This window comes from Halichondria panicea, chromosome 17 (assembly GCF_963675165.1).
Source record: "Halichondria panicea chromosome 17, odHalPani1.1, whole genome shotgun sequence".
NCBI lineage: Eukaryota > Metazoa > Porifera > Demospongiae > Suberitida > Halichondriidae > Halichondria > Halichondria panicea.
In genome coordinates, this window is record NC_087393.1 from 5,198,624 (window position 1) to 5,224,728 (window position 26,105).

General features: G+C 43.5%; 7 protein-coding genes across 13 annotated transcripts; 5 read left to right on the forward strand and 2 right to left on the reverse strand.

Annotated features, from left to right (window-relative positions):
* Window positions 1-99: 99 nt before the first annotated feature.
* On the reverse strand, window positions 100-9,733 carry LOC135351726 (uncharacterized). Of its 5 annotated transcripts, none has more exons than XM_064550807.1 (10): window positions 9,599-9,733; window positions 9,080-9,129; window positions 8,739-8,762; window positions 8,516-8,606; window positions 8,010-8,142; window positions 4,500-5,241; window positions 3,978-4,243; window positions 3,084-3,238; window positions 1,443-2,888; window positions 100-1,169 (listed from the first exon to the last, which is right to left on the reverse strand). In XM_064550807.1, exons 3-10 carry the CDS (start codon window positions 8,759-8,761, stop codon window positions 642-644), a joined length of 3,384 nt encoding a protein of 1,127 aa, XP_064406877.1. In that variant the 5' UTR covers window position 8,762; window positions 9,080-9,129; window positions 9,599-9,733; the 3' UTR covers window positions 100-641. The 5 variants fall into 5 exon arrangements, with proteins under 5 accessions (XP_064406877.1, XP_064406878.1, XP_064406879.1 ...); XM_064550808.1 differs by having other exon boundaries at window positions 9,080-9,121; window positions 9,599-9,710; XM_064550809.1 differs by lacking the exon at window positions 8,739-8,762.
* On the forward strand, window positions 9,719-14,171 carry LOC135351730 (uncharacterized). The gene is made up of 8 exons (XM_064550815.1): window positions 9,719-9,824; window positions 9,933-12,048; window positions 12,105-12,268; window positions 13,216-13,287; window positions 13,374-13,489; window positions 13,534-13,611; window positions 13,668-13,744; window positions 13,861-14,171. The coding sequence occupies exons 1-8, from the start codon at window positions 9,822-9,824 to the stop codon at window positions 14,067-14,069; spliced, it is 2,835 nt and encodes a 944-aa protein (XP_064406885.1). The 5' UTR covers window positions 9,719-9,821; the 3' UTR covers window positions 14,070-14,171.
* On the reverse strand, window positions 14,144-16,309 carry LOC135351746 (uncharacterized). Its single transcript, XM_064550833.1, has 10 exons — window positions 16,151-16,309; window positions 15,884-16,006; window positions 15,749-15,824; window positions 15,562-15,680; window positions 15,362-15,491; window positions 15,204-15,315; window positions 15,099-15,138; window positions 14,860-15,007; window positions 14,547-14,679; window positions 14,144-14,345 (listed from the first exon to the last, which is right to left on the reverse strand). The coding sequence occupies exons 1-10, from the start codon at window positions 16,230-16,232 to the stop codon at window positions 14,265-14,267; spliced, it is 1,044 nt and encodes a 347-aa protein (XP_064406903.1). The 5' UTR covers window positions 16,233-16,309; the 3' UTR covers window positions 14,144-14,264.
* A 76-nt stretch (window positions 16,310-16,385) lies between these two features.
* On the forward strand, window positions 16,386-18,750 carry LOC135351430 (uncharacterized). The gene is made up of 11 exons (XM_064550415.1): window positions 16,386-16,502; window positions 16,561-16,663; window positions 16,719-16,809; window positions 16,880-16,936; window positions 16,984-17,170; window positions 17,223-17,437; window positions 17,484-17,740; window positions 17,793-17,976; window positions 18,039-18,173; window positions 18,307-18,389; window positions 18,450-18,750. The coding sequence occupies exons 1-11, from the start codon at window positions 16,430-16,432 to the stop codon at window positions 18,748-18,750; spliced, it is 1,686 nt and encodes a 561-aa protein (XP_064406485.1). The 5' UTR covers window positions 16,386-16,429.
* Window positions 18,751-18,778: 28 nt separating this feature from the next.
* LOC135351743 (carbohydrate sulfotransferase 14-like) lies at window positions 18,779-20,364 on the forward strand. Its single transcript, XM_064550831.1, has 5 exons — window positions 18,779-19,077; window positions 19,146-19,189; window positions 19,256-19,396; window positions 19,453-19,598; window positions 19,684-20,364. Exons 1-5 carry the CDS (start codon window positions 18,861-18,863, stop codon window positions 20,246-20,248), a joined length of 1,113 nt encoding a protein of 370 aa, XP_064406901.1. The 5' UTR covers window positions 18,779-18,860; the 3' UTR covers window positions 20,249-20,364.
* Window positions 20,365-20,496: 132 nt separating this feature from the next.
* On the forward strand, window positions 20,497-22,150 carry LOC135351739 (uncharacterized). 2 transcript variants are annotated; one of them, XM_064550825.1, is made up of 4 exons: window positions 20,497-20,647; window positions 20,703-21,182; window positions 21,241-21,279; window positions 21,452-22,150. In XM_064550825.1, the coding sequence occupies exons 1-4, from the start codon at window positions 20,497-20,499 to the stop codon at window positions 22,003-22,005; spliced, it is 1,224 nt and encodes a 407-aa protein (XP_064406895.1). In that variant the 3' UTR covers window positions 22,006-22,150. The 2 variants fall into 2 exon arrangements, with proteins under 2 accessions (XP_064406895.1, XP_064406896.1); XM_064550826.1 differs by lacking the exon at window positions 21,241-21,279.
* A 1,522-nt stretch (window positions 22,151-23,672) lies between these two features.
* LOC135351741 (uncharacterized) lies at window positions 23,673-25,384 on the forward strand. Of its 2 annotated transcripts, XM_064550828.1 has the most exons (4): window positions 23,673-23,837; window positions 23,892-24,407; window positions 24,471-24,509; window positions 24,617-25,384. In XM_064550828.1, the coding sequence occupies exons 1-4, from the start codon at window positions 23,747-23,749 to the stop codon at window positions 25,144-25,146; spliced, it is 1,176 nt and encodes a 391-aa protein (XP_064406898.1). In that variant the 5' UTR covers window positions 23,673-23,746; the 3' UTR covers window positions 25,147-25,384. The 2 variants fall into 2 exon arrangements, with proteins under 2 accessions (XP_064406898.1, XP_064406899.1); XM_064550829.1 differs by lacking the exon at window positions 24,471-24,509 and having other exon boundaries at window positions 23,676-23,837.
* The last annotated feature ends 721 nt before the right edge of the window (window positions 25,385-26,105 follow it).

A 26,105-nucleotide genomic window follows, 5' to 3' on the forward strand; every position in this document is an offset into this window, starting at 1 on the left:
CCTGTAATTAGAATAGAATGTCGATTGTTTTATTGACCCGATATGATGTCATTGCAGCATCATTACATCATCACATGCACTATGTGTAATATGAACATGTTCAATTGAAATAAATGTCAGAAATGGTGAATTTAATACAAACGATAACATACCAGCAATACATACACAACATAACATGATGTCAAAAAAGTGGAAGATTTCTGAACTAGCACACACACAAATGCTTGATAAGTGGGTCACATGTATACAAATGATGTATATAATGAAGAGGGTATTTTTGTGCTTCATGAAGTATATAATTATAATTATAACAACACACTAAATGTACCTAGTGAACTTCATCACAACAGTTTGGGGTCCTGGTTCCTATGGTGACAGGGGGATAGTTCGGATACATACAAAATAGTGGCCACACGTTTGTCATGATACTATAAATAAGAAACTACGTAACCTGATGCTATAAATAGAACAGAATAAGGGGTACAAATGACACTACGTAATATTTGAAAGCGATCCTTCGTAGACTGATTGATAAGAATGAACCTGAATAAACTGATTGAAGACGTACAAAAAATAAGACAATTAAAGTCAATTAGCCTTCACTCCCAAAGAAGCTCTTGAAATTATAAATCATCTCAGAGCTACAACAAACCGTTGGGTAGAAACGGGGACAAGACCGAGTTGCCTTGGGAACGGTCATCGGGTGTGGTCATTGCCGATGGAATGTCATCGCTCTGATAACCAGTAGAGGGACTGGCTAGTGTTCCTGAGAACTCACTGCTCCATGGTGAAGAGATACCAGAGAGGAAGCCACCATCACTCCAAACAGACGATCCTCCCGGTGTGCTCGCTTGACGACTATACGAGTGGGGTGGGGCTTGTTTCGTGTCCTCCCATTTGAAGACACCAGGACGGGCTCCATCTGATAGGAGGGAGGAGGGTGGGCGGGGCTTAGGGGGCTCGTTGATTTGCTGCCAGAGTTTCTCCATTTCGCCGTCAGCTACAACTTCAGTGGATGTCTTGCCTCCCCACAGTCCATCAATGTGGCTCTTGGCTTGGAGGGTTTCTTCCACAGAGCCATAGCCGACTAAAACAAACTCTGGACCCTCGATGAACGATTTGATGTCTCCAAATCCCTTGCATGTGTCCTTGAGGCTCTGTATGTTCAGCTGTGTGTGGGTGGTGTGTGTGGGTGGGTGGTGTGGGGGTACAATAACTTACAAACGTATTCATGCCGAGAAAATAAATAAATACATTGTGTGGAGGTGTGTGAAATAAACATCAAATAGGCCTATTAAACCACACACAATACTCCTTTTCAGTCCACAAACATTTTAAAGGCGTGTTATTTGCTTGGACTTGAATTGTATGGAGGATAGCAATCAGTAGCCTAAACCAGACACTAACACTAACACTAACACACACACACACACATCACTAACCTGAGGACTGTTGGTACGTATGACCAGCCAGGGGGACAGAGCTGCTCCTCCCATCTTCTTACCACCAGCCTGCCATTCTGAGAATACACCCTCTGGCCACGCTCTATCACTAGAGGGGGTCTCAGGCTGGCTCCACCCACCACGTCCACCTCCGCTCTTAGGCCATGCCCCTCCATCCACCCCCCACACGGGATCAGCACTGGTGGGGGTCTCGGGGATCCACTCAGAGTGTGTGTCCATCGGTGTGCGGCTACCTCGACGTGACGTATACTGGTTAGGCAAGAGTGTAGAGGGAGGCGGCTGTTGTCTCCAGCCTCCGTGCTCCAGAGAACTCACTGGCGTGGATGGTAGACTGATGCGTCCGGGCCTCTGAGGACCGTTCCAACCTCGACCAGCGTTGTAGGTCTGTGGCCGTGGGTCCACGGCTGTGTTGCTCCAAGGGTGGTCACCTCGAACAGAAGGGTGGCCCTGGTTCCCGTAGTAATTGGTGTCAGTACTCAGAGATCTCGAGAACTTGTGTTGTTGTTGACCCCCGAAACGGCTTTGTGGCTGTTGTCCATACGAACTTGTAGACTGTGACATTGTCCTTTGAGGTCCGGGGGAGCCGTAGTACTGTTCAGTGTGTTTCGATAGTCCGTCGTTCTTTCTTGGTGGTTGCCACGGAACACCGGGCCTAAACTCTTGAATTTGGTGAACTGGCTTCGGGCCGAGAGACGGTGACATCATACTGTTCGTGGACGAGCTTCTGAAGGGTGGGGAAAATGGGGAGGTGCTACTGTAGCCGGAGGACGGTGGTAGATTGCCTCCGTACATGTTATCTGTGCCATCTTCTTGACTGGGTATGAACCTCTGCAGTTTTGACATGCTTCTTGGCTGTTGAGTAGTACCGTGAGAACGTTGCGATATCGACATGTCCCTTAGTCCGTACGTTAGATCTCCGTTTCCCTCGGAAAAGTGAGTGTGGCTTTGTTGTTTCATCCTCGGATTAAACATGGAGGAGTTGTGCTGACTCAGCACTTGTTGCTTGAGCTGTGAGATGATGTCATTCGTACGTCCCAGTTGAACTTTGAGTGGATGTTGAGGGGGTAGGGTACTGATACCAGTGGGCGGGGCTTGGGAGATCAACTTCTGTCGGACCATCTGAGCTTGATTAAGCTGCTGGGAGAGGCACTTCTGTATTGATTGTATATTTCCGGAAGGCTGCCCCATTTGGAGTTTGGCCACGGCCTGGGACCGCAAGAGGAGGTCCTTGACCATAATATTGTTCTGTATAATCTGGGACTGAGCGTTGGGGTACACTGGTTGGAAGGCCGCAGGTTCTTTAGTGTCGTCAAACGAGTTCCACTTGGTTTTGATGGTGTAGCCGCCGGGTTCAGTGTGAGTGGTGGTTGGCATGTCCAGTCCTCCGCTGTGGCTGTGGGAGAGGTGAGGCTCTGAGGCAGACGGCTGTGTGTGTGTGGGTGTGTGAGAGGTGAAGCTCTGAAGCAGACGGCTGTGTGCATCATAAAAACACAGTGTGGACTACACCCTTTTTAGAGTACTAGAATCGGCTTTTTAAATAGAGTTCTGATGGTCTAATTTATGATTCTCTGAAAGCTTAGAATTAAGGAGCTCAAATTTGACACGCCCACACATACTCACAGTCATTTTCCAACTACTGTTGGATGGCTCAGGGTGGGGTAGCTTCTCCTCTGCCCATCCTGCTTTTCCTGCATTCTCATTGGACGACCAGTTTGCTGAGTCAGCTGGATACTCTCCACTCTTGGGATGGGGGGAGTGAGACCCACCGTTCCAACCTATACACGTGTCATGATAATCACACCACCCTAGGTTCCTATGTGTACCACTACCCTGTGTGTACCACTACCCTGTGTACCACTACCCTCTGTGTACCACTTCCCTGTGTGTACCACTTCCCTGTGTGTACCACTACCCTGTGTGTACCACTACCCTGTGTGTACACTACCCTGTGTGCACCACTACCCTGTGTGTGTACCACTACCCTGTGTGTACCACTACCCTGTGTGTGTACCACTACCCTGTGTGTGTACCACTACCCTGTGTGTGTACCACTACCCTGTGTGTACCACTACCCTGTGTGTGCACCACTACCCTGTGTGCACCACTACCCTGTGTGCACCACTACCCTCTGTGTGTACCTGTGTGCACCACTACCCTCTGTGTGTACCACTACCCTGTGTGTGTACCACTACCCTGTGTGCACCACTACCCTGTGTGCACCACTACCCTGTGTGCACCACTACACTGTGTGTACCACTACCCTCTGTGTGTACCACTACCCTCTGTGTGTACCACTACCCTGTGTGCACCACTACCCTGTGTGCACCACTACCCTATGTGTACACACAAGAAATCAGCTTCTGCAATGAGGCCGAATTGGGTAACCCTAACTCGAGTTTTGGGCAGTCAAAGTTAGCTAGGTTTTCTATTTTGCAAACTAAAGCTTCCTATGGCTAGTTTTACTGACAGCAGTGTCCTCACACAACTATACCTGTACACACGAATATAGCTCACCGTTGATGATGGGTGGTTGCTCACTGCCTGTCATTCTGACCATGTCATCAGGGGGAATCCCCCAGTATTCCGTGCCCTTGTCCGTGTCGTCTGTCCTAGTGGGGGAGGGCAGTTGGCCCCACCCACTCGGAGCACTGTGCAGCGACTCTAGACCACCTTCTAGCTCGGCGAGGGTCTTGCGTGGGCGGGGTAGGATTAGTCCCGCACCCGCACTACTACGCCCCAGACTGTTGGTGGAGTTGGTTGAGGTGGTCTGCTCATACCCTCTGTAAGAATGTGTGCATGAAACTCAAGTCTAGATCGTATGTGGGAAAATACTAGATCCAGTACACGCAGGACTACAAGCAAATTAATTAGATTTCACACAATAATTATTAACATAACAGTGTGTCTTCCCACAGAAAAATACCCCTAATTCTATACTGTGATGTACGGACATGTACCACAAGATTACTCAGATAAGCCGCCCCCCACACCCACCCACCCACCCACCCACACACACACACACACACAACACTGTACCTATTCATCTTCCGTGGACTAGCAGACCGTGATGACACACTATTAGCACTTGTTCGGCCTGACCTCCAGACTCCGGCCAGTTCCTGTGTGGGCGTGCTTGTACCAGACATGTTAGTTTGTGCCTTGGTAGGACTTGAATCCTCCCGAGAATATGGCATTTTTGAGGCAGTAGACGACACGTTGGTATCATTGTGACCCTCGGTAACAGTCTCCTTACGAGTGGCGGAATCAGTTTCACAACTTTCTTGCTTGTTCCAAGACACTTTTTCACGTATTTTCTCGCTTTCGTCAACTGGTTTTGTATCCAAGGTGTGCATTTTCCAGTTAGCTCCCGTAGTTCTTGACTCCCATGGGCCAGAATTCTCTTTAGAGGGTGTGGTTTGTTTGACAACCATGACAATGCCGCCAGGGCTTTGACTGCGAGAGCTCCCATCGTCGCTAGCCCACCCCCCCTCAGATTGTCCGTTGTGGCCCCACCCATCAGTCTCCGTCTTGTTGCCACGCCCCTCTCCCTCCGCCCACCCACCTGCTCCATCTTCCCAAGTGGACTGCCCCCATTCGTTAGAGCTCTCGGGATTGGATTTTCTCCATCCGCTGCCTTTTGCCGGAAGACCTGTGGACCACCCCCCATCGCTACGGGGACCGGCTGCGGAGATAGAGTGGGCGTGGTCTTGTGAGGGTGTGTGGGCGTGGGTGTCGGACGGCCATCGCGGGTTGTCTTTAGACGGCTTCTTGGTTACGGCTGTATAGGGAGAGAACCGCACGACAAATTAGCATCATAACACTTGACAACGATCAGTTTCAATAGCTTATGTAACACACACAATACATACAATGGAAACAATTCAAAAGTTCGAAGGTCAACAACTGGTATGTACATGCACGTACACATAGCTGCCATTGCTACAAGTTGTTGGGAGACTTTGTTACCAAGGCCACAGCAATGAAAGTGAATATGTACAAACTAGATGTATATGGAGTATTTAATAACAACATGGTGGAGCCATTCACGATCACATAGCTATCACTTGTACCAGTACAACACAGCACCTATTGTTGAATAACCAGACTCTGTGTAGCTTTAAATTACACACGTACAAATACATCGAGACGAACAAGTTGACAATGACATCTCGTCAACAAGTATAGTATATAGCTAGGCATCCAGCTGATATAGGAATGAGCTTTGTAACAGACATTAGCTTCTAAACAAGTCATGCTGGGTCTAGTACATAGACAAAACAAGAGAAAAAAAATGCTTAACAAAACTATGGCATGCAATATAAAGAAGATATCTCAAAGACCAAGTTTGTACTTGTATGTGCTGATAAGACCATCTCTATACCATAGATACACTAGGCAACATACAATATATCACTGTCATATCAGATTTAACCAGATGTTCACATAATAGGTGAATGTAAAATGATCCCAATGCTCTCATCATTGTATACACAGCCTGCACCACGATAATACAACCACTGTTGGGCCTATTCAGAGGGCCATTATGTACACAAGGTTTTCATTGGATTACATAAAAGACCCGCTATTGACAGACTTAACGAGAGGGGCTTACCCCTTCCCTCTAATATAAACACACATAATTATCAAAGTACCGCGATACTACAACCACTCTACCACTTTAAACACACACACAGTTACTCAGGAATGAACAGAATGCTCCTGACAATTTACTGACTAATATACAAGCATACACACACAATATCCAAGAGTATCAGATGATATCACAAATAAAAGCCATCTAATATATAAAGTGTCATGCCTCCAACAGGTTAGAGAGTTAGGCATCCATTATGTATATTATGTGGGTTTGTCTTCTCAAACATTGAAAGCAAAATAAAGTCCTGTTATATTAGAGAGCTATCTAAACAAGAATCACCTTGTACACGTTGGTATATAAGGTTGGGGGGGGGGGAATATGTATGTGTGTGGGCTTAACAGCTGGTAGGAATACAGTATTGGGTGTGTGTGTGTGTGTGTAGGAAATACTTAAGTTGTTGACGTGCGTGTGTGTGGCTACCATTAGAGTACGAAACAATATACGAAAGGAAATACACACTTCCATTATTTGCAATGTCAGCTGGAGTGACAGTGAACAATCATCGATTCTACACTGTCACCGTCGATATCATTAGTACCACTCTAAACAAGTCTCTCTTTTTTAGGGGAACAACCAAAGCACAATTAACACAAAACAATCGAGCTACAAACACAACACACCAAAAGGGACAACATCTTATGCCAAGAGATAGCACTAAATTAGGAGCCATACCTGACACATAGGAGTTGTAGCAAGGCACAGGGCACGCCATTTTAAACTTATCGAACGTCAGTAAAAATGAGATGTAGAAATTGATTCACTTGACTCATACGTTTCGGTTTGTGTGCAAAATCGTACGAGATTAGGATTTTCAAGTCTTGAGCTTAGAGCCGACTTCAATTCTAATAGCCTGGTGGTTGAATAGTTGTGATGGGGTAAAAAACTTCCGTGCTGTAGTACTAGAATAAGTGAGGTAGTTGGTTGGATGGTTACTTGCAAATAATCTGTCTTGAGCAACTCTTTAGATCCTGTCACATAGTGAGATTGACTTGCTTGAAAGTATAAGACTTGTATTCTAGCTCTCTTACACTAGCTAGCTTGTTCCCTGTGAGCTAAGAGCAGTGCAGCTATTGTCAGTAGCAGCAAGCTAAACACAAGAGATCGGTTAGCTAGCTACAGACGTTATATGTTCAAGTACAAGGCTGTGGAAGCTTTTATGGTTTGTGTTTTCAGTACAGTATGACCACCGGTATGCAGAGTGATGTCACATCCACTGCAGCATTTGACCACAATAATAACTTCTAAGTATTATTGTGCCAATGCGCACTCAAGGAAGCCAATAATTATTAGCTGCTGCAAAGCTTGCAAAAATGCAAGGCAATAATTATATGGATCAGCTAAGGTCAGCAATTGATACAAACTTCATTCACGGGTTTAGCAATGGGATTCACCACTACCGCTCAGTCTAGCATGATTTCAAACTGCATACACAAATAAAATTCATGCCAAGAGAACAGCCCCCTACAGCTGACCTTGGTCCAATAAAGGATCTGATATCATGTACATATATGTTCGACTCCCTGGAGAAGCACACAATTTAAGGGTAAACAATAAATTAAGTCAGACCCATGTGAGGGAAAGAGCCCCACCCACCCACCAGCCATAGAGGCCAGCCATGCTAAGCAGGGCAGGGCTAACAGCCCCAGTGTGTGGAGCCTGCACCTCCACAGTCCAGTCTAACAGCCTTGAAGTGGATCATACTACAACCAAGAGTGCATCAAAACAACCCTAAGCTAGTTAGCAAAGCTACAGTTGTATATAGTACTGTCCTCAAGACACCAAGAAATTTGCCAATATCAGCCAGCCTGGCTATGATATTTCCCAGTCAGCAATCCATGGAGACAAAACCACCAACAGTGGAAACCCCACACAATTCCTAGTAGCCTCACCTTGGCAATTCTTAGTTGTAAATTTCTGAGAGATCTTGGCTTGCTTCTGTAGGAGGAATCTTGGAGGTACCTCACGTTGATTATATCTGTTGCTCTGGTGGCCAGTCTCTTCCATCTCATCCGAAAGGGTTAGCTATAGGGGAGAGGATGAGCCCTAGTAGCAACAAATCTTCTAGTGACCATACATGTAACGTTTGTTTGGATTGTCCAAATTCAGTGAAATTATGATTTCCTGAAAGCCTGAAGTGAGCTCTTTCAATGGTGGGTTCAAATCAAAGATTAATTTTAGAGCTGATTTCGACAAAAAACCGTGGGCTATAAGTGGGGGAAAACTTTCAAAATTTTGCCAAATCAAAAGTTTTGAGCTGAACTTAATCTTTTGACTGAGCTCGTTAAGAGCTTTCAGAAAATCACAATCTCACTTGATTTGAATAAAAGTTATGGCCAATCAAACATGCAGGTTAAATTAAGATCAATATATACATGTACGTATACCTGTACAGTACCTTTGCCTTAGGTTTTGTTGCTGAGTTTTCCCACGGTTTCTTCTTGTCGTCTTTTCTCCTCCCTTCTTTAGCACCCTCTTCTTCCAAGTGTCTGCAAGGCAACAAACAAATAAAAGCTGACCAATAATATTATTATGCAAACAATGCGTGGGAGTGTCCCATCAGGGGGAAGCCCCAGGGGAACCCCCTCAAATAGTGGGCATGGCTGTTTGCAGGGGCTCACCTGGATTTCCCCTTGCTGTCCATACTACAAGAGAGAGAGAGAGAGATTGTGATGGAGTGATAATTCACAATGGCGTGGTTTGGATTAATTAACAGTGATAGAAACTGGTGTGTACCTACACGTACAATGTATACAACCAGCATAATTCACCTGATCTCTTGGCACAACACACATACACACACGTACACACACACTGTGCAGTTGTTAAATCTTCTGCATAATTATTATACTGTACAAGCAGTTCTATAGGACAAGCACACACACACACGATACTAATGTGCTAACATGCAGCTGTATGACCAACAGAGCATTGAAAGAGAACAGTTAACACACACACTTACTAGTTCAAGAGAGAGAGTCCATTGAGCTATCAGAAATGAGGTCTGTGTGTCTGTGTGTGTGTGTGTGTGTGTGAACGTGGAGACAACACTAGCAGATGAATGACATGGATCAGTAGCTATGCAATGTACCTGAAGTCATTGGTTCCTTGGTATAAGGGGGAAGTTAATATGAATGCACAATATACATTACATAGGAATATAGATTGTCCTGACTAGTAACATCAAAATTCAGATGCCTGATGTTAAATTGAGCATGAAATTGGTTGCCCATTGAAACGCTCGAGTGCCTTCAATTTAATACAAGGAATTAGTGAACACGAATACAATGAGATCACGATTCTAGTCCCCATGGCTGAACACACCACGCCATTACATTAACAGGAAGCACTGTGCTATACACATACGTCCATCATCACTGTCATCACAATATCATCATAGTTATATAGTTTATATTATGCAGAATGCTAATTACAATCTCAGGCTCACACACACACACAAACACACACTGTGCTCACAAACCTGGTAGGCTCCAGTAGACACTGGAATGATTTCCTGGTTTATACTCTGCTTGTCTGCAAGGCTGCTAGCTAGCTAGCTGCATGTGGCCGGCTGGATATAAATAGCTAGCTAGCTCTGGGTGCGGGTCATGACCTTTGCAGTGGAAGTGGGAGGGGCTGCGGAGCTACTAATAAATGTTTACTGGAAAGAACTTCTGATCAACTTACCCTCTGCTTGATAAACAATGGTGAGCACACACACACACACACACACACACACACACACACCCCTACACACGCACACGCACACCCCCCCACACACACACACACACACACACACACACACACACACACAGGCTCGTCTCAACCTCACAAACACCGCCCCCACGCTCACACCGTTCACACTATCACAGCCACTGGTGTCGGTCGTCCACACACTTTCCACACACCTCCCCACACACCGCAGCAAGATCCTCCACACACCCACACAGCCCACCCCCACTTTCATTCTCGTACTTGATGCCGACAAGATCTTGTATTCTCTCGAATTCAGTCCAATCTCACAATGTTTAATAGCCATCACGTACCATATACCAGACCACCTCCCCTCTCTAGAGGTTAAAGGGCAGACGGACGAGATCCTAAAGTGTCCAATATCAACAGACGATGTAAAACGAGTTTGCGGAGAGCCCGTCAGTTGCCATGGAGATGGTATCGAAAACGTTGCCCTGGTTTATAAAGACGCTTGCTTCACGTTTGACATTAGAAACCATATTCTTGTTCTGACGAAAATCAAAATCGGTTGCACAATATCGTTCACGCCAACCACTCCGAAGATTAACTGCATTATGGACAATTCTACAAATGCCATTGTCGGTGTGTGCGTCACAAGTTCAAGTAGCGAAGAAAGAACTTGTTTGTATTTTGGTGATAGCCAGCAAGATGTCCTGACTAAGTTAGGCTCTGCAAGTGAAGTGTTTTATAGAGAGCTGGCGGGTGATTCGTTAACTGTAGTACTGTCTTATATTCACCTCGGGCTGGACGTGGTAATGGATGCCCTCACTAATACTACGACCAAGATCGTGCTCCACACTAACACCTCTGATCATCGGGAGTTCTGTGTTTATTCTAGATGTTTCTTTCAACTGTCTCTAACCAAAACGAGCGTCTGTACCGACTACAAGTCATGTGACAATCTTCTGGTTACTCCGGTGACAAATTGGACTGCGGTGAAATGTTTTGTTGACCCTGAACAGATTAGGTACATCGGAACAGTCAAACTAGGAGCATCCACAAACACTGATTTTCCATTCCCTGATACTACGCTATACGTTCTGTTTGATCAGCTGATACTTGAGGTTACATCTACCGGCAACATTGCGGCAATCACACTTCTGTCATGTGATAGCAATACGAATCATTCGTTACATCCACTGCAAGTTCCAACACAGGCAGAGTTCAAAAAGATGACTTTTAGTGATTTGGAAAACTCTTTGGAAAAAGATGATGACGATTCCAGTGATAGCTTAGAGGATTCATTTCAGAGTGCTCAGAGCAGTTTACAAAGCGAGAAAGATGTGGAGCCAGTCAACAATGACAAAAGATCTGTAGCAAAGGAACATAATGCGCTGGTGGGATCCAACGTGAACATTGTGATTAACAAGTGTGAACCATCGACAGAAGAAGAGAGGTCATTGGATCCATGTTGTTTGTGTTATCACTTCACATCTGATTCACCGCCCACTCCACACACACCACCCACTCCACACAGCCCTCACACTATAGTATACGAGTCGGACACACTGCGGATACTCTCTGGCCCTCTGGAACTAACCACTGCCTCACTAACTGATGAGGAGATACAATCCTACGAGATGGTTTCCATTGACGACAATCAGGAACAATCAGAAGTTACCCCTAGTGACATTACCATAGCAACCGAGCAAGAGGAGCCAGAGTTTATTTATCAGCCAAAATCTACGGCCGTGCCTTCAATGATGTCATCGCGAACTTCGACTCACGAGAAGAATGAAGCAACTAGCCAGCGAGAGGAGAGTAGAAGTCGACTACTGACACACACTCGGAGCTCACAGCAAAGAGTGCGGGGGAAATACGTCAGAGACACAACTGTTATAGAAGACATTGTTTGTGATGAAGCTGCTGCTTTGGAGGACACTGTACACACTGAGGAAGAAGCTGCTGCTTTGGAGGACACTATACACACTGAGGAAGAGGCCAAAGTTGCTGCTATAGACGACACTGTAGATACCGAGGAAGAGGAAGATGCTGGTGATGATGGCTCTTCATTATTGAGTGTGGGGGACCAACCCTCACACTCTGTACCTCAAGGCAACACACAGGACAGCCCTCCATCAATTGATGACTTGCCATCTACTGAAGATATCGTCCAGCACATTGAGGACCAAACTGTTGCAGAATCTGCAGAGCTATCAACTATTGCTGAGAGACTAGGTACGTATGGTACTTCATGGTAGTGTATTGGAAATTATGTTTCTCTAATTATGCAGATCAAAGCTTGATTGCCGATAATATTACGACTACTGGTTCCGATGTTGCTACCAGTGATTCTCCCCCTGGGCTTATACACAGTGAGGGGGGTGTGGTGTCTAGAGGGAGGTGGTCAGATAAGGAGGAGTTTGTACTGGAGACGGGACCGCCCAGTATGACTCAGGTTAGCCGTGTTTTCCCCGCTCTACGTACAATGCGCTAAATGAAGCATCCTTGAACGGCCATAAATTTAGTTTCGTTGGTCCAATCACGTTGATTTTCTGATTTTCTGAAAGCTTAGGACAGGCCTTTCAGATAGTGCGTTAAAATCAATGACTTTGGATCCACAGAATTCAAGTTATGGCAGCTGAAAGATTTGGATTAAACGGAGGGGGTGGGGGTGTAGTTGAACATCTTTCAACAGCCATAACTTGAGTACAGTTGATCCAATGTCCAAAATTTTTGGATTTTCTGAAAGCTTAGAAAAATTCCTTTAAAATGGTGTGTTTCAATCCAACATTTCGTTCAAGCCCTAATTTGTCATTTTTCGGCCTCGGGCCATGGGCTATATAATCCATGGTACAGCTAAATTGGCGAATACTTTATCTCTCAAATATGATTTTTGATGATACCATTTGAAAGGTATTTTTGTAATCTTTCAGAAAATCTTAAAATTTTTGACTTTGGATCCACAAAATTCAAGTTATGGCGGCTAAAAGATTTGGATTAAACGGAGGAGGGGTGGGGGTGTAGTTGAACATCTTTAAACAGCCATAACTTGAGCACAGTTGATCCAATGTCAAAAATTTTTGGATTTTCTGAAAGCTTAGAAAAATTCCTTTAAAATGGTGTGTTTCAATCCAACATTTCGTCCGGGCCCTAATTTGTCATTTTTCGACCTCGGACCATGGGCTATAATCCATGGTACGGCTAAATTGGGGAATACTTTTATCTCTTAAATAAGAACTTTGATGATACCATTTGAAAGGTATTTTTGTAAGCTTTCAAAATCCTAAAATTTTTTACCCATGGTCTTTTCTGAAAATTGGAAAGTATGGCCCGTGTCAAATTTGAGATGTTGTGTGTTGTGTGTGTACATGTGTTTACGTCTCAATGTGTTAATACTTACAGGAGAGGGTTTTGGTGGAGCTGGTGTCTAGTGAGCACTGGGAGGTCAAAGAAATGCTTCAGGAAAGACTTCAGGTGAACCTGCCCACCCACTAACCACATTTATTGTACAAGCTAACTATTGGGAGTGTGTGTAATGTGTTTGTGTTTTTCTGTATCAGAATATGCAGCTAGTGAGGGAGCTGCTGTACACTCCTGACAATACCGGCCAACTAGAAGAGCTGCTGTCTAAAGACCCATCCCTGGCTCACCATATAATTTCCACCATTACCAAGAGGTGAGGGCTAGTGCATTTCTGATCAATATCATTTAATTTTATAGCAATGCCTGGACCCTCTCCCACTCTGCTACGCTATTGCCATGGATACAACAACTATTTGCTGTTGAGAAACACCCAAAGTAAGTTGATTTATTATCTCTATAATTACTTTTATACTTGTCCTTTGTGTACTCAGACGCTTGACGACAGCTGCACTGGCTGTATTGTGTGTGGCGGAAACACACACCACACTTTTACTGAGACACAAAATTGGTGAGTTCAACTCTAACCATACATGTTACTGCGTTGTACACTTACCCCCTATATATAACACAATCATGCTACGCCCTATAATATATACTAAATAATCCCCCCATACCATACACTAGGACGGGCACGAAATTTATCTGTTCCGGAGAGGCGACAGTGCATAAAGTGCTACGTCACTTTGGAGAAAATTGATGAGTCAGCAGATCGTCTGATCACCAGCCTCTTATCGAGTAAGCAAGTGACAGTACCAGAACAAGATCTACTCAACAAGCTGAGGGAGTTACGGACAGCCTTAGCTAGAATATTCAAGAAAGTGGACCTATCTTAAATTATTTATTATCTCTCTCTATTCTGTGATTCTATTTTCTATTTTTTTAACATTTCTTTACGACAGAATGGCTATCAACTCAACAATAATTTTATCATAAAACGGAGAAACATTTAATGTGGGAATTATATATATATAGCGTGTGGACTAAAGCATATAATTATAAGCAATTAACTTGTGTAATAAAATATGAGATCAGAAGTTAGTTTCGTCCTGTGGTCCGAGCACGCTCAGTCGATTAGTCCCGCCACCACTCCCTCTCTGGAGGGTCACTCCCTACAAGGGGAGGGGCATGGATTATTACACACACTAATGACAATTAGGAAACAATTATTGTCTAGGTACAGAAATAGTTTGCAATAGTAACATTGGAATGCTCTTAACAAGCCTAATTGATTTACTGCCTGAGGCACTGTATATATAAACACATGTATAATTATACTAATTATACTGTCTGTGCTACTATGCTGCTGGTACCTGTGAGCTGAGATATCTGTCCAGGATCTGCTCCGACCAGTTCAACAGCTGCAGGCCATCGGGAGGCATGGCAACTAACGAGCGTCGCTTGTTGAGGATGTAGAGAAGTCGCGTTACATCTTGCATCACATTCCTAGAGCATTAAAGCATACGATGGTATTAAGACTGTTGAAGTTATAACTTTTATATACGTATCAATTCGACTGTATATGACTCTAACAAAAACATCATCAAATTAAGGAGGTCTATCACATGGCACTTACAAAAATTAATTGATTTTGTACCTCAGCACCATTTAACATACATCCCTCACCTGTACTGATGAGCAGCTGCAGAGTCGACGGGGATCTCCTTGAGTCTCCGCCTCATGTCATTGAGCATCTTAAGGAACACCTCAGCCTGTGTGCGGAGGTAGTCCAGCTTGTGGAAGAAAACGGTCTCCTCATCACCATCAATCTCATCTGTAGGAAGGGGGGGGGGGGGCAATAACTTAGAATGGCTGAAATGCTAGCAACTGAGTTTCAATGAAGAAGTGTATAATAATAGTCCTACCTGAAAAGTTTGGATTGTGTTGCACCATTGGAAGATTGTTCTGCGATAATTGAAGAGAAAGAGAGAGTCAATAAAAGGCAAACGAATGCTCCAACTGTCCCTTACCTTTCTCTCAAACGAGAACGAGTTGGATCTCTTGGTTCGCAGTGTTCCTCCCTGGCTTCCCTCACTTGATGCGTGGGCAGGGGTCTCGTCAACAATATCAAACTGACCGTGGCTGTATTGTTAGGTAGTGAGGTGAGTTTATGGAGGGGGGGGCTTACCTTGATCTTGTGAGGACAGAGAGAGCAAATCCCAGTATGGTCACCACGATCACCGCGAGTATTGCCACAGCAACCACAGCAATAACAATGATAGCCCACTGTGGTAATGGGTCATCACCTGAAACTGTGCCTGTGTGTGTGTAGAGGGGTATGTGGTGTGGGGTATACAGTGTTGTCACGTTGTGCCTTGGGGTACTCACCTGTTGTCATACATGTCCTGGTAATGAATCCTGAAGTACCAGGAATAGCTGATAGTTGAAAACCAGTAGAGCAGAAACTAATACACATTTCTCCGTCCAAAAACTGACCCTCAATGCATCTGAAATGATAATCAGCAATAGCAAGATTGCATATAATATAGCTTCTCATTACTAGAGTCCTACGTACCTCAAACACGGTCCCTGAGAGTTTGCTCCACAATAAGCACACAAAGCATCAAAGATTGTGCAGCTCAGATTAGGAACTGTAATAGTATATTATATAGGTACAGTGATTGAAATATTCACAGCAATGCTGGTTCACCTGTTAAGCTGATGCAGTCTGTGTTTGCTCCAGTTGGACTTACAAAGTCAGGCTCACATGAACAAGTACTGTTAACACACTGAGCATTGCTCCCAGGCCCACAGGACAAAGTACTAGTGCAACCTACACGGAATGTTGTGTATATAGCACAGATAGCTTGTGAAGTAGCCTACTATAATTAAAGCTATGGGCTATATAATAATTATTATAGCTTAAATTGTGTGGCCTAGCTTAGTTATCATGTAGCTACTAACTAGACCAACTTACTTGTTTGGCCTTGTACTCTCCACACTAACAGAGTGCTCACTGCCACTAGCAGTACTAAACCACCTATTCTCCTGGCAGCCATGACTAGGTGGATAAGCTTAGAGGGGGGAGGGTCTGCTTGTTGACTGCAGAAAAGGGGCGTTAACCTTCCCCACTGCGCATGCCCAATAAGGAAATGCAACACAGCTCCTGAGGGAAATACAGCATGTACTATTCAAAGGTGTTCCTATAGAAACTCTAATATGCAAAATAAAATTCATTGAGAGTTGATTGCTCACAATGGAATGCACAGCCCATGTCCTACCAAATGACATCCTGCTCAAGATATTAGACACCAGACTCACAATCAATGGTATGCACAAATTTATGCACAATTTTTAATGCCGCATCAAATATTTTTTCTGCTGTAGACATATGCAACTGCTCTTTGGTGTGTCGAAAATGGAGCTATCTTGTAAGCAAAGGACTTCATTGGAAAAAGTGGACAAAGAATTCACTGAAAACAAAAAGAATGTACGTAACAATTGATGTTTAGACTAATAACAAATTTTGTACTTTTAAATTGCAGCACTGAGCACAAGTTCAAAGTACTTGAGACTATCGCTCATCAGACCTCCTGGAAAACTGCCTACCTCTCCCACCACGCTCTCTATACCTATGTGAGCAAACCGTTAAATTTATTGGTGAATGAATGCGGAATGCTTTAATTTCACATCATGCATGATGCAGAAACACCCCCAGTTCTGGAATGATGTAGCCCTTTTTGAATGCTATCAACACCGCCGTGTAAGTTCCTTTAGGGCTCTATGGAAGAAACCATTTATTCCATACAGCATGACGATCGCACCAAGCACCCCTTACTGACCCAGTTCAACACAGCACCATGCAACAGTGCCCTCTGGATTATATTGCAGTTGCAGCTGACTAATTCTGGAGTAGTTCCTAAAGTGATTAAAGACAAAGCACCTGAAAAGTCCTTGAGATGCGGACTACTGGTTCTCAATAGGCACCTGGGAACAAGTTAGTTATTAACTGGTTGGCTGTTTAATAATAATTTGTTTTTAAAATGCAGAATTACTTCTTCACAAACTAAGAGAGATAGCTGCTGTTCCCTCTCAAATGTTCTTTATGAGCGACACAGTACACGTCTCCACACTCCTTCTGCTACAAGTCATCTCTGGTAGTGTCTGCATAGAGAAGGTGAAGCCAGCATGGCCCAAGCAAACCTCACTTCTCTTTGACTGGAAGCAGCACGTTGTTGTCCCTATTCAAGCCACAATAATAAAAGTAAGAACTTGTAACAGTTTTGATGGATGCCTGATTGTGTGTATAGGCACTAGAATTGTGGGCAGAGGTGGCATGTGGTAGGGAGGTACTGGTTGCATTGGGTGGGACGTGGCTCACAGAATGGCTGCACAAGATTGGATCAGAGCAATTATGGGCAGACAAGCAACTCTATCAGAGTGCCAACAGACTGTGTGTAACCATATGGCAGCATACACACCAACTACTCCCATCACATATTCTCCCACAATCCGTCGCAAAAGGATTCTTTGATAAGAAGGTTTCTGTCAAGGAATTGGCAATTAGGTAAATCAATAATAGAGCGAACTATCTACTATAATCTTAATCAATGTGTTAGGTTGGCATCAGAGAGCTACCAGCAGTTTCTATGTATCCCCGAGGCAGATCTAATGTGCTATCTACTCCGGTCCAGTCACCAATGGACGTGCTGTAACATACTCTGGTTTGAGATTAGGTACGGAGAGAAACTGACAGAGCCCATCATGAACCTATGCTCCAATTCTCATAGCAAAAAGAAAAAGGTTTGTCACAACAACAATAGAAATGTACATAATTATTATACGCATAATAACTATAATCATAGGTTGCATTGATTGAGAGGGTGATAGAAGTATCCTCTCATCTTAAGACTCTGAGGGACTTCAGAACACTCAAGACTCTTGTGACAGTAGTGAGAGCAATAGTAGGTCAAACCAACATCACTGGAATCAACTGGAAGGTATATACAATGTAACAACGTACATCCTTAGTGTGTACGACAACCCACACATAATTATACATTGCACATGCACACAGTTCAATTGTCATGGTTAGTACATGTACATACCAATAATTTATTATACATTACACAGGACATAACCATTAAACACTGCAAGCTGTTTGAAGAACTGGATGATATATTTGATCAAAAAACCCACTACAACAACTACCATAGGTATAGGCCTAACCAACACGTTCTAATTATTGCTACTAAATCTTTTTGTCAATCATGTAGATGCATTCAAGAGCTCCTCCACAGAGATCTGTCCTACGTACCGTATCTACCAGCTCACAAACATCATCCTAAGCTATTCCAGGAGGGCCTCTCAACACTGTCCAAGACTTTCTCTGAGATATTGGAGTGGGTCACTAAAGAAGGACCTATTATAGGGAAGAATGGAGACAGTTTGCAGAGCAGTGACATGCCATTACACCATCTATCAAGTAGCTTCAGAATAGATGAAGTATTAGCTGGAGAACATGTACTGCAGTACTTACGTACTTACGACATTGAGGTTATTAAATTGATGTGCTGATCATGTCCAACTGTTTGTGTAATGAAACCTTCCTACTGCACATACTCAGTAATGAACACAGTCACTATGCATTAACACTTGTTGGGCTATAGTGCCAGTGAGGCTTTGAGATGGCTTTAAGAATAGCCAGGCTCTGTTTAGTTAGCTCACCCAGAGGAGGCATACTAGCTAATGTGCTCTGGCTAGTATTTGCTCTCTCCTTCCTATGGTTCCCCTACATTGGTATGTGGGTGTTCCCTTGTCAGCAGCAAAGAGAGCACAAACATCACTCAAACTCATGGTCTAAGTATGGACCTACCTCACAGCTTGTGGATTACACCACAATAGGTGAGTTAAAATGAATTAAGAGCATAAATTAACACTATACCTATCAAACATACTTCCCCAATATACAGAGTCACTATCCACCCAAAACCATACTATACCAATCGTTGCTCAGGTAAAGTACAGCTCTTGTGCAACCATGCATTACAAACATAGCATTGTGTTCTCATTATATATACAGGATCAGAAAAAGAGGCTTAAAAATTTCTGTGCCACTCACAACATGCCTAGCAATGTTTACTCAGAGGCTCGTGTGAAAGATCTCTATCATCACATTCTAGTGGACGACCACAGAAAATTACTCTTTTGCTACGTTCCAAAGGCACGAAGTCATGAGCATGCATGATTAAATCATAATTATTGTATTGTGCCTACTAGGTGGGGTGTTCAAACTGGAAGAGAGTGTTTCTCATTCTATCGGGGATTGTCGACCACACCCAAAAGAGCCGGCCTAGCATCGAAGTGTTTCGACAAGTCAATTCACTCGAGAGTTACAACCCCAAAGAGAGGGAGTATAGACTAAGGTACGTATAATAAACAGAGTGGGTAAAGGTTCTATTGTAATTTTCATAAGCTAATGAGCTAAACATTAATAATTTTTACATGCAGAAACTACTTCAAATTCATGTTCATTCGCTACCCCCCTGAGAGGGTGCTATCAGCGTACAGGAACAAGATAGAGCACCCCCTGATAACCGACACGGACGAACAGAGCATATGGGACGAAGTACGCTACTCAATACTCAACTCATACAGAATGAATTTCAACGTGAAAATGGCCAAAGAGAAAGAAGATGTATACCCCACGTTTTCAGAGTTTCTTCATTTTCTGTACGACTCGGACCCTGTGGAAATGAACGAGCATTACAAGCCCATGGTAGAGCTGTGTCAACCGTGTGCAGTTGAGTACGACTTTGTTGGTAACTTTGGTACAATGAGGAGCGATGCCGACGCTATATTGGAACAGCTGGACATAGACTCAGCGCTATTCTGGGACAGAGGGAAACACAGGAAGCCTACGAATTCGTATGTACAGAAGTACTACTCGAAGTTACAGCCAGCTGACTTCAGACGATTAGAGGAGAGGTTCGGTGGAGACATGGCACTCTATGATAGTTTGTTCCCCTTTACTGGAGACCCAAACTATGGAACAATTAGAGACTCTAAACTTTAGTGTATACTAACAATACCGAAGTGAATACCCCGATACTATAGCATTGCATTGTACACCATGCACAATCATTACTCTACTGAAAGTGTACACTATAATGGAACATTTAAACTAAGTGGTCCCTTTTCTCAGATTGTATAGTATTGCATTGTACACCACCATGCTCTAACTATAACACTGAAAGTGCACACTGTCGTATTGCATTGTACACATCCTTTTTCTCAGAATGCATTTGTACACATCCTTTTCTCATGCAGATTGCATCAGTATTGCATTATACACCAGTAAATGTGTATAGTAACAGTTGTGCTTCACCAGTTTATTACTCGAATGAAGTGATGATGAGAATTTTCCTTGCGCTAACTATTTCAGTGGCTTTGGGAAGGCCTTTACAAGTACAAGGTATGAACATTAAACTGATTGCAGCTTATTTATAGTTTCAATCTTGTACATGCAGCCCAGCAATGTGGAGTGAATAATCTACCATCGTACAGGGACCCTGGCAACAACATTCCTAGGATACAATACAGACATCAGGTGTTGATCCCTAGTTACAACTTCACCTGCTGTGGTGTAGTGACACAGTGGGGGGCGTACGTAGAGCCTGGGGATAGTAATGACTCACCAATGATCTACAACGCCACTTTTCAAGTATGGAGACCGGACGGTAATGGCAATGGTGTCTACACAATGGTGGGAGAAAATGTCTACCTGAATGCTATACAATCATTCATTGAGTTTCAACCTGGCGATGTGGTCGGGTATTATTTGGACAGTACAAGGGAATCAAATAATATGGGAGTGCAGCTAGATGTTAGCAATAGTAACCTGGAGGTGTACTACGGGCCACCTCAAGAGAGAGGCACTTTTGATATTAGAGCTGAAGGTGTGGAGGTAGAGGATAGAGGAGCTCCTATTCTATTTGTGGGAGTTGGTGGTAAGTGATACACACCAGTCACTAATAAATATGATTAACAATAAATTATTATACACAGACAGCAGACCATGTTCACCTGGTGCTACCACAGCCTCAGGTAATACAAACAGCTGCACAGTAAAAACACCCCGGTGAATTTCATCAATTTGAGTGGTGAGCTTCACCATTTTTGTTTTTACAGTGTGGGGATAATATGCACCATATACGTATGTCCCCCCCCCCACACACACCTACCCACCCACACACACACACACATGCACACACTATAGAAAGCAACAATCCTCTAGCAGCTGTCCTCATTTCAAGTCTGGCTGCAGCACTACTTCTGGCAATCATTGCAGCACTTGTTGTTGTCCATATTATCGTAAGAGAGAGGAAGAAAAAACGACAAGAAGAGCATGGAGAATCCGTAGCCACACTGAATGAAATTAGCAGCTCTCTACCAGGGGACACGCCGACTACAGATGACGGAGACACACCCACTGCAGATGGTGGGGACACACCCACTACAGATGACGGGAATATACAGGCAGCAAATTCATTGTTCTCTGATCAAGATGCTCACACAAATGGAACTATACCTCTGTGCTCTAACAATGCGTACGATGTCAACAACTCTAACCCTCCGAACGACCAAATCTCCCTCCACTCTAACGATGCGTACGATGTCAACAACTCTAACCCTCTGAACGACCAAATCTCCCTCCACTCTAACAATGCGTACGATGTCAACAACTCTAACCCTCCAAACGACCAAATCTCCCTCCACTCTAACAATGCGTACGAATTGAAGGAGGAAGCCGAGTACGAAGTGGTGATGTAAAAGAATACTTAGAAAAGTACGACTAGTAAAGTAGAGGAAATGGATCCCAGCAATCAAACTGTCTATACTGTTCGTTGTGTGCATGTGATCTGTTTTGTTGTGTGCATATGATCTGTTTTGCGACATGCATAAAGTATAATGACTACATTGCACTATCTATAATCATACTAGACAATGGTTCATTGTAAATGGGCCATTTATGGAAAGTCAACGACATAGCTGCTATATAGCTATAATTAACCTATAGCTGCATATGCTGCTGTTAAAGATACGCTGGAAAACCATGAAAACATTTCTAACACAAATAACTATATTGTTCATCTTAGGAACATCTACTAAAGGTATGTTATTACACTATAATTATACAGTAGAGCAAGCTATAGTTAATACTACAGCCCAGCAATGTGGAGTGTCCAATCTACCACCATTCTCGGACCCTGGTGGAGGAGGGAGTGCTCCTAGGATACAATACAGACAGCAAGTGTTGATCCCTAGCTACCAGTTCACCTGCTCTGGGGTGGTGACACAGTGGGGGGCGTACGTAGAGCCGGGGGGAGGTGGGGACAGAACGGTCTACATCCCCACCTTTCAAGTATGGAGACCAGACAGTAATGGAAATGGCGTCTACACAATGGTGGGAGAAAATGTCTACACAAGCCCAATAACACTAGTGGTTGATAGTAAACTACAAGTGAATGCTACACAACCATTCATTGAGTTTCAACCTAGCGATGTGGTCGGGTATTACTTGGACAGTGCAAAGGAATCAGATAATCGAGGAGTGCAGCTAAATTTTAGCAGTAGTAACCTGGAGGTGTACTATAGGCCACCTCAAGAGGGAAACACTTTTAATACTAGAGCTGACGGTGTGGAGGTAGAGGATGGAGGAGCTCCTATTCTACTAGTGACAGTGGGTAAGTAAGTCTATGCATGGTGCACACACAATGTCACTGGTATAATTAACAATAATTATAACCTATCCTTACACAGGCTGCATACCATGTTCATCTGGTACAACAACCTCAGATAGTATAGAAGGCAACTATTCTCTAGCAGCTGTCCTCATTCCAACTCCTTCTGGCAATCATTGCAGCACTTGTTTTCGTTATCATAAGAGAGAGGAAAAAAAGACGACAAGAAGAGCATGGAGAATTCGTAGCTACACTGAATGAAATTAGCAGCTCTCTACCAGGGGACACGCCGACTACAAATTACAGAGACACACCCACTGCAGATGGTGGGGACACACCCACTACAGATGATGGGAATATACAGGCAGCAAATCCATTGTTCTCTGATCAAGATGCTCACACAAATGGAACTATACCTCTGTGCTCCAATAATGCGTACGATGTCAACAACTCTAACCCTCCGAACGACCAAATCTCTCTCCACTCTAACAATGCGTACGATGTCAACAACTCTAACCCTACGAACGACCAAATCTCTCTCCACTCTAACGATGCGTACGGATTGAAGGAGGAAGCCGAGTACGAAGTGGTGATGTAAAAGAACACTTAGAAAAGTACAAGACTAGTAAAGTAGAGGAAATGGATCCCAGCAATCAAACTGTCCATAGCTGTTCGTTGTGTGCATGTGATCTGTTTTGTGACATGCATAAAGTATAATGACTGCACTGCACTATCTATAATCATACTAGACAATGGTTCATTGTAAATGGGCCATTTTATGGAAAATCAACGACATAGCTACTATAGCTATAATTAACCTATAACTGCATATGCTGCTGTTAAAGATACGCTGGAAAACCATGAAAACATTTCTAACACAAATTACTATATTATTGTTCATCTTAGGAACATCTACTAAAGGTATGTTATTACACTATAATTATACAGTAGAGTAAGCTATAGTTAATACTACAGCCCAGCAATGTGGAGTGTCCAATCTACCACCATTCTCGGACCCTGGTGGAGGAGGGGGTGCTCCTAGGATACAATACAGACAGCAAGTGTTGATCCCTAGCTACCAGTTCACCTGCTCTGGAGTGGTGACACAGTGGGGGGCGTACGTAGAGCCGGGGGGAGATAGGGACAGAACGGTCTACATCCCCACTTTTCAAGTGTGGAGACCGGACGGTAATGGAAATGGTGTCTACACAATGGTGGGAGAAAATGCCTACACGAGCCCAATAACAGTTATCGATAGTAGACTACTAGTGAATGCTCTACAACCATTCATTGAGTTTCAACCTGGCGATGTCGTCGGGTATTATTTGGACAGTACAAGGGAATCAGATGATCGAGGAGTGCAGCTAGATGTTAGCAGTAGTAACCTGGAGGTGTACTACGGGCCACCTCAAGAGGGAAACACTTTTGATACTAGAGCTGACGGTGTGGAGGTAGAGGATAGAAGAGCTCCTATTCTACTGGTGACAGTGAGTAAGTCCATGCATGCATACACAATATCACTAGTATATATATGCTAACTATCCCTATACACAGACTGCATATCATGTTCACCTGGTGCTACTACAGCCTCAGGTAATACAAGCTAATGCATCTACACAAACCTTATTAATAGTCTATACAAAGCACACACACACATGCCTCATATTTAGTGGCGCCTCATATTTGGTATACACATGCAGGCAACACAGAGAGCAATCAACTGGCCAGTGCTCTTGTACCAAGCCTACTACTAGTACTCCTTTTGGCAATCATTGCAGCACTTGTCCTTGTTATCGTAAGAAAGAGGAAGAAAAGACGACAAGAAGAGCATGGAGAATTCGTACCCACACCGAATGAAATTAACGGCTCTTTACCTGGGGATACGCCCACTACAGATTACGGGGACACACCCACTACAGATGACGGGAATATACAGGCGGCAAATCCATTATTCTCTGATCAAGATGCTCACACAAATGGAACTATACCTCTGTGCTCCAATAATACGTATGATGTCAACCACTCTAACCCTCCGAACGACCAAATCTCCCTCCACTCTAACGATGCGTACGATGTCAACTACTCTAACCCTCCGAACGACCAAATCTCCCTCCACTCTAACGATGCGTACGATGTCAACTACTCTAACCCTCTGAACGACCAAATCTCCCTCCACTCTAACAATGCGTACGAATTGAAGGAGGAAGCCGAGTACGAAGTGGTGATGTAAAAGAATACTTAGAAAAGTACAAGACTAGTAAAGTAGAGGAAATGGATTCCAGTAATAAAGCTGTTCGTTGTGTGCATGTGATCTGTTTTGTGACATGCATAATGTATAATGACTACTCAGAGGTTAAGGCTGTTTTTTTCTTGAAATTGAAGAAAACGTGTACTACAAAAAACTACCATTTTTTGTAAAAATTCTCGTTAATTACACATTATTTTTCAAAATGTATTGTAAACATGAATACCTTTCATCTGATAACATTATTACCATGGTTACTATCTTGGTATGTGCGTTAACTGTGATCAAATATGACTTACCTTAACAATAGTTTTGAATACGCTGCCTCCAATACCAAGTTTTAGAAAGCTATATTGGTATCAAAAGAAAGCTCTTAGTCAGATCTACTAGAAACAAGGTGGATATTTGGTATGAACTCATTCTAGCTCTGATTACAGCAAATTTATTGAAAAAAATACAAAAAAATGGGAAAATTTATGATTTGTATGCCTACTGTACAAAATACGTGATAGCAGCCCTAAATATCCACTTGGTTTCTATTGCACTGTAGTAAGAGCTTTCTTTTGATACTAAGATTGTACCATGAAAGTGATTATTGGAGGCAGCGTTCTTTGGTTTAAATAATAGCAAGTTAACGTACGCAACAAGGCAGTAACCATGGCAACGATGTTATCATCCTGATCCATTTTACGTATATAATATAAATCCCGAATACAAAGGGTGCATATTGAAACCATTACACAATGACAACGAATGGATTGCAATGCACCCTCATTTATGGCCCATATTTATGAAACGGCCTTAACCAACCTGAGTATCTATAATCATACTAGACAATGGTTCATTGCAGACATTAGGTGTTGATCCTTAGCTACCGGTTCACCTGCTCTGGAGTAGTGACACAGTGGGGGGCGTACATAGAGCCGGGGGGAGGTAATGACGTA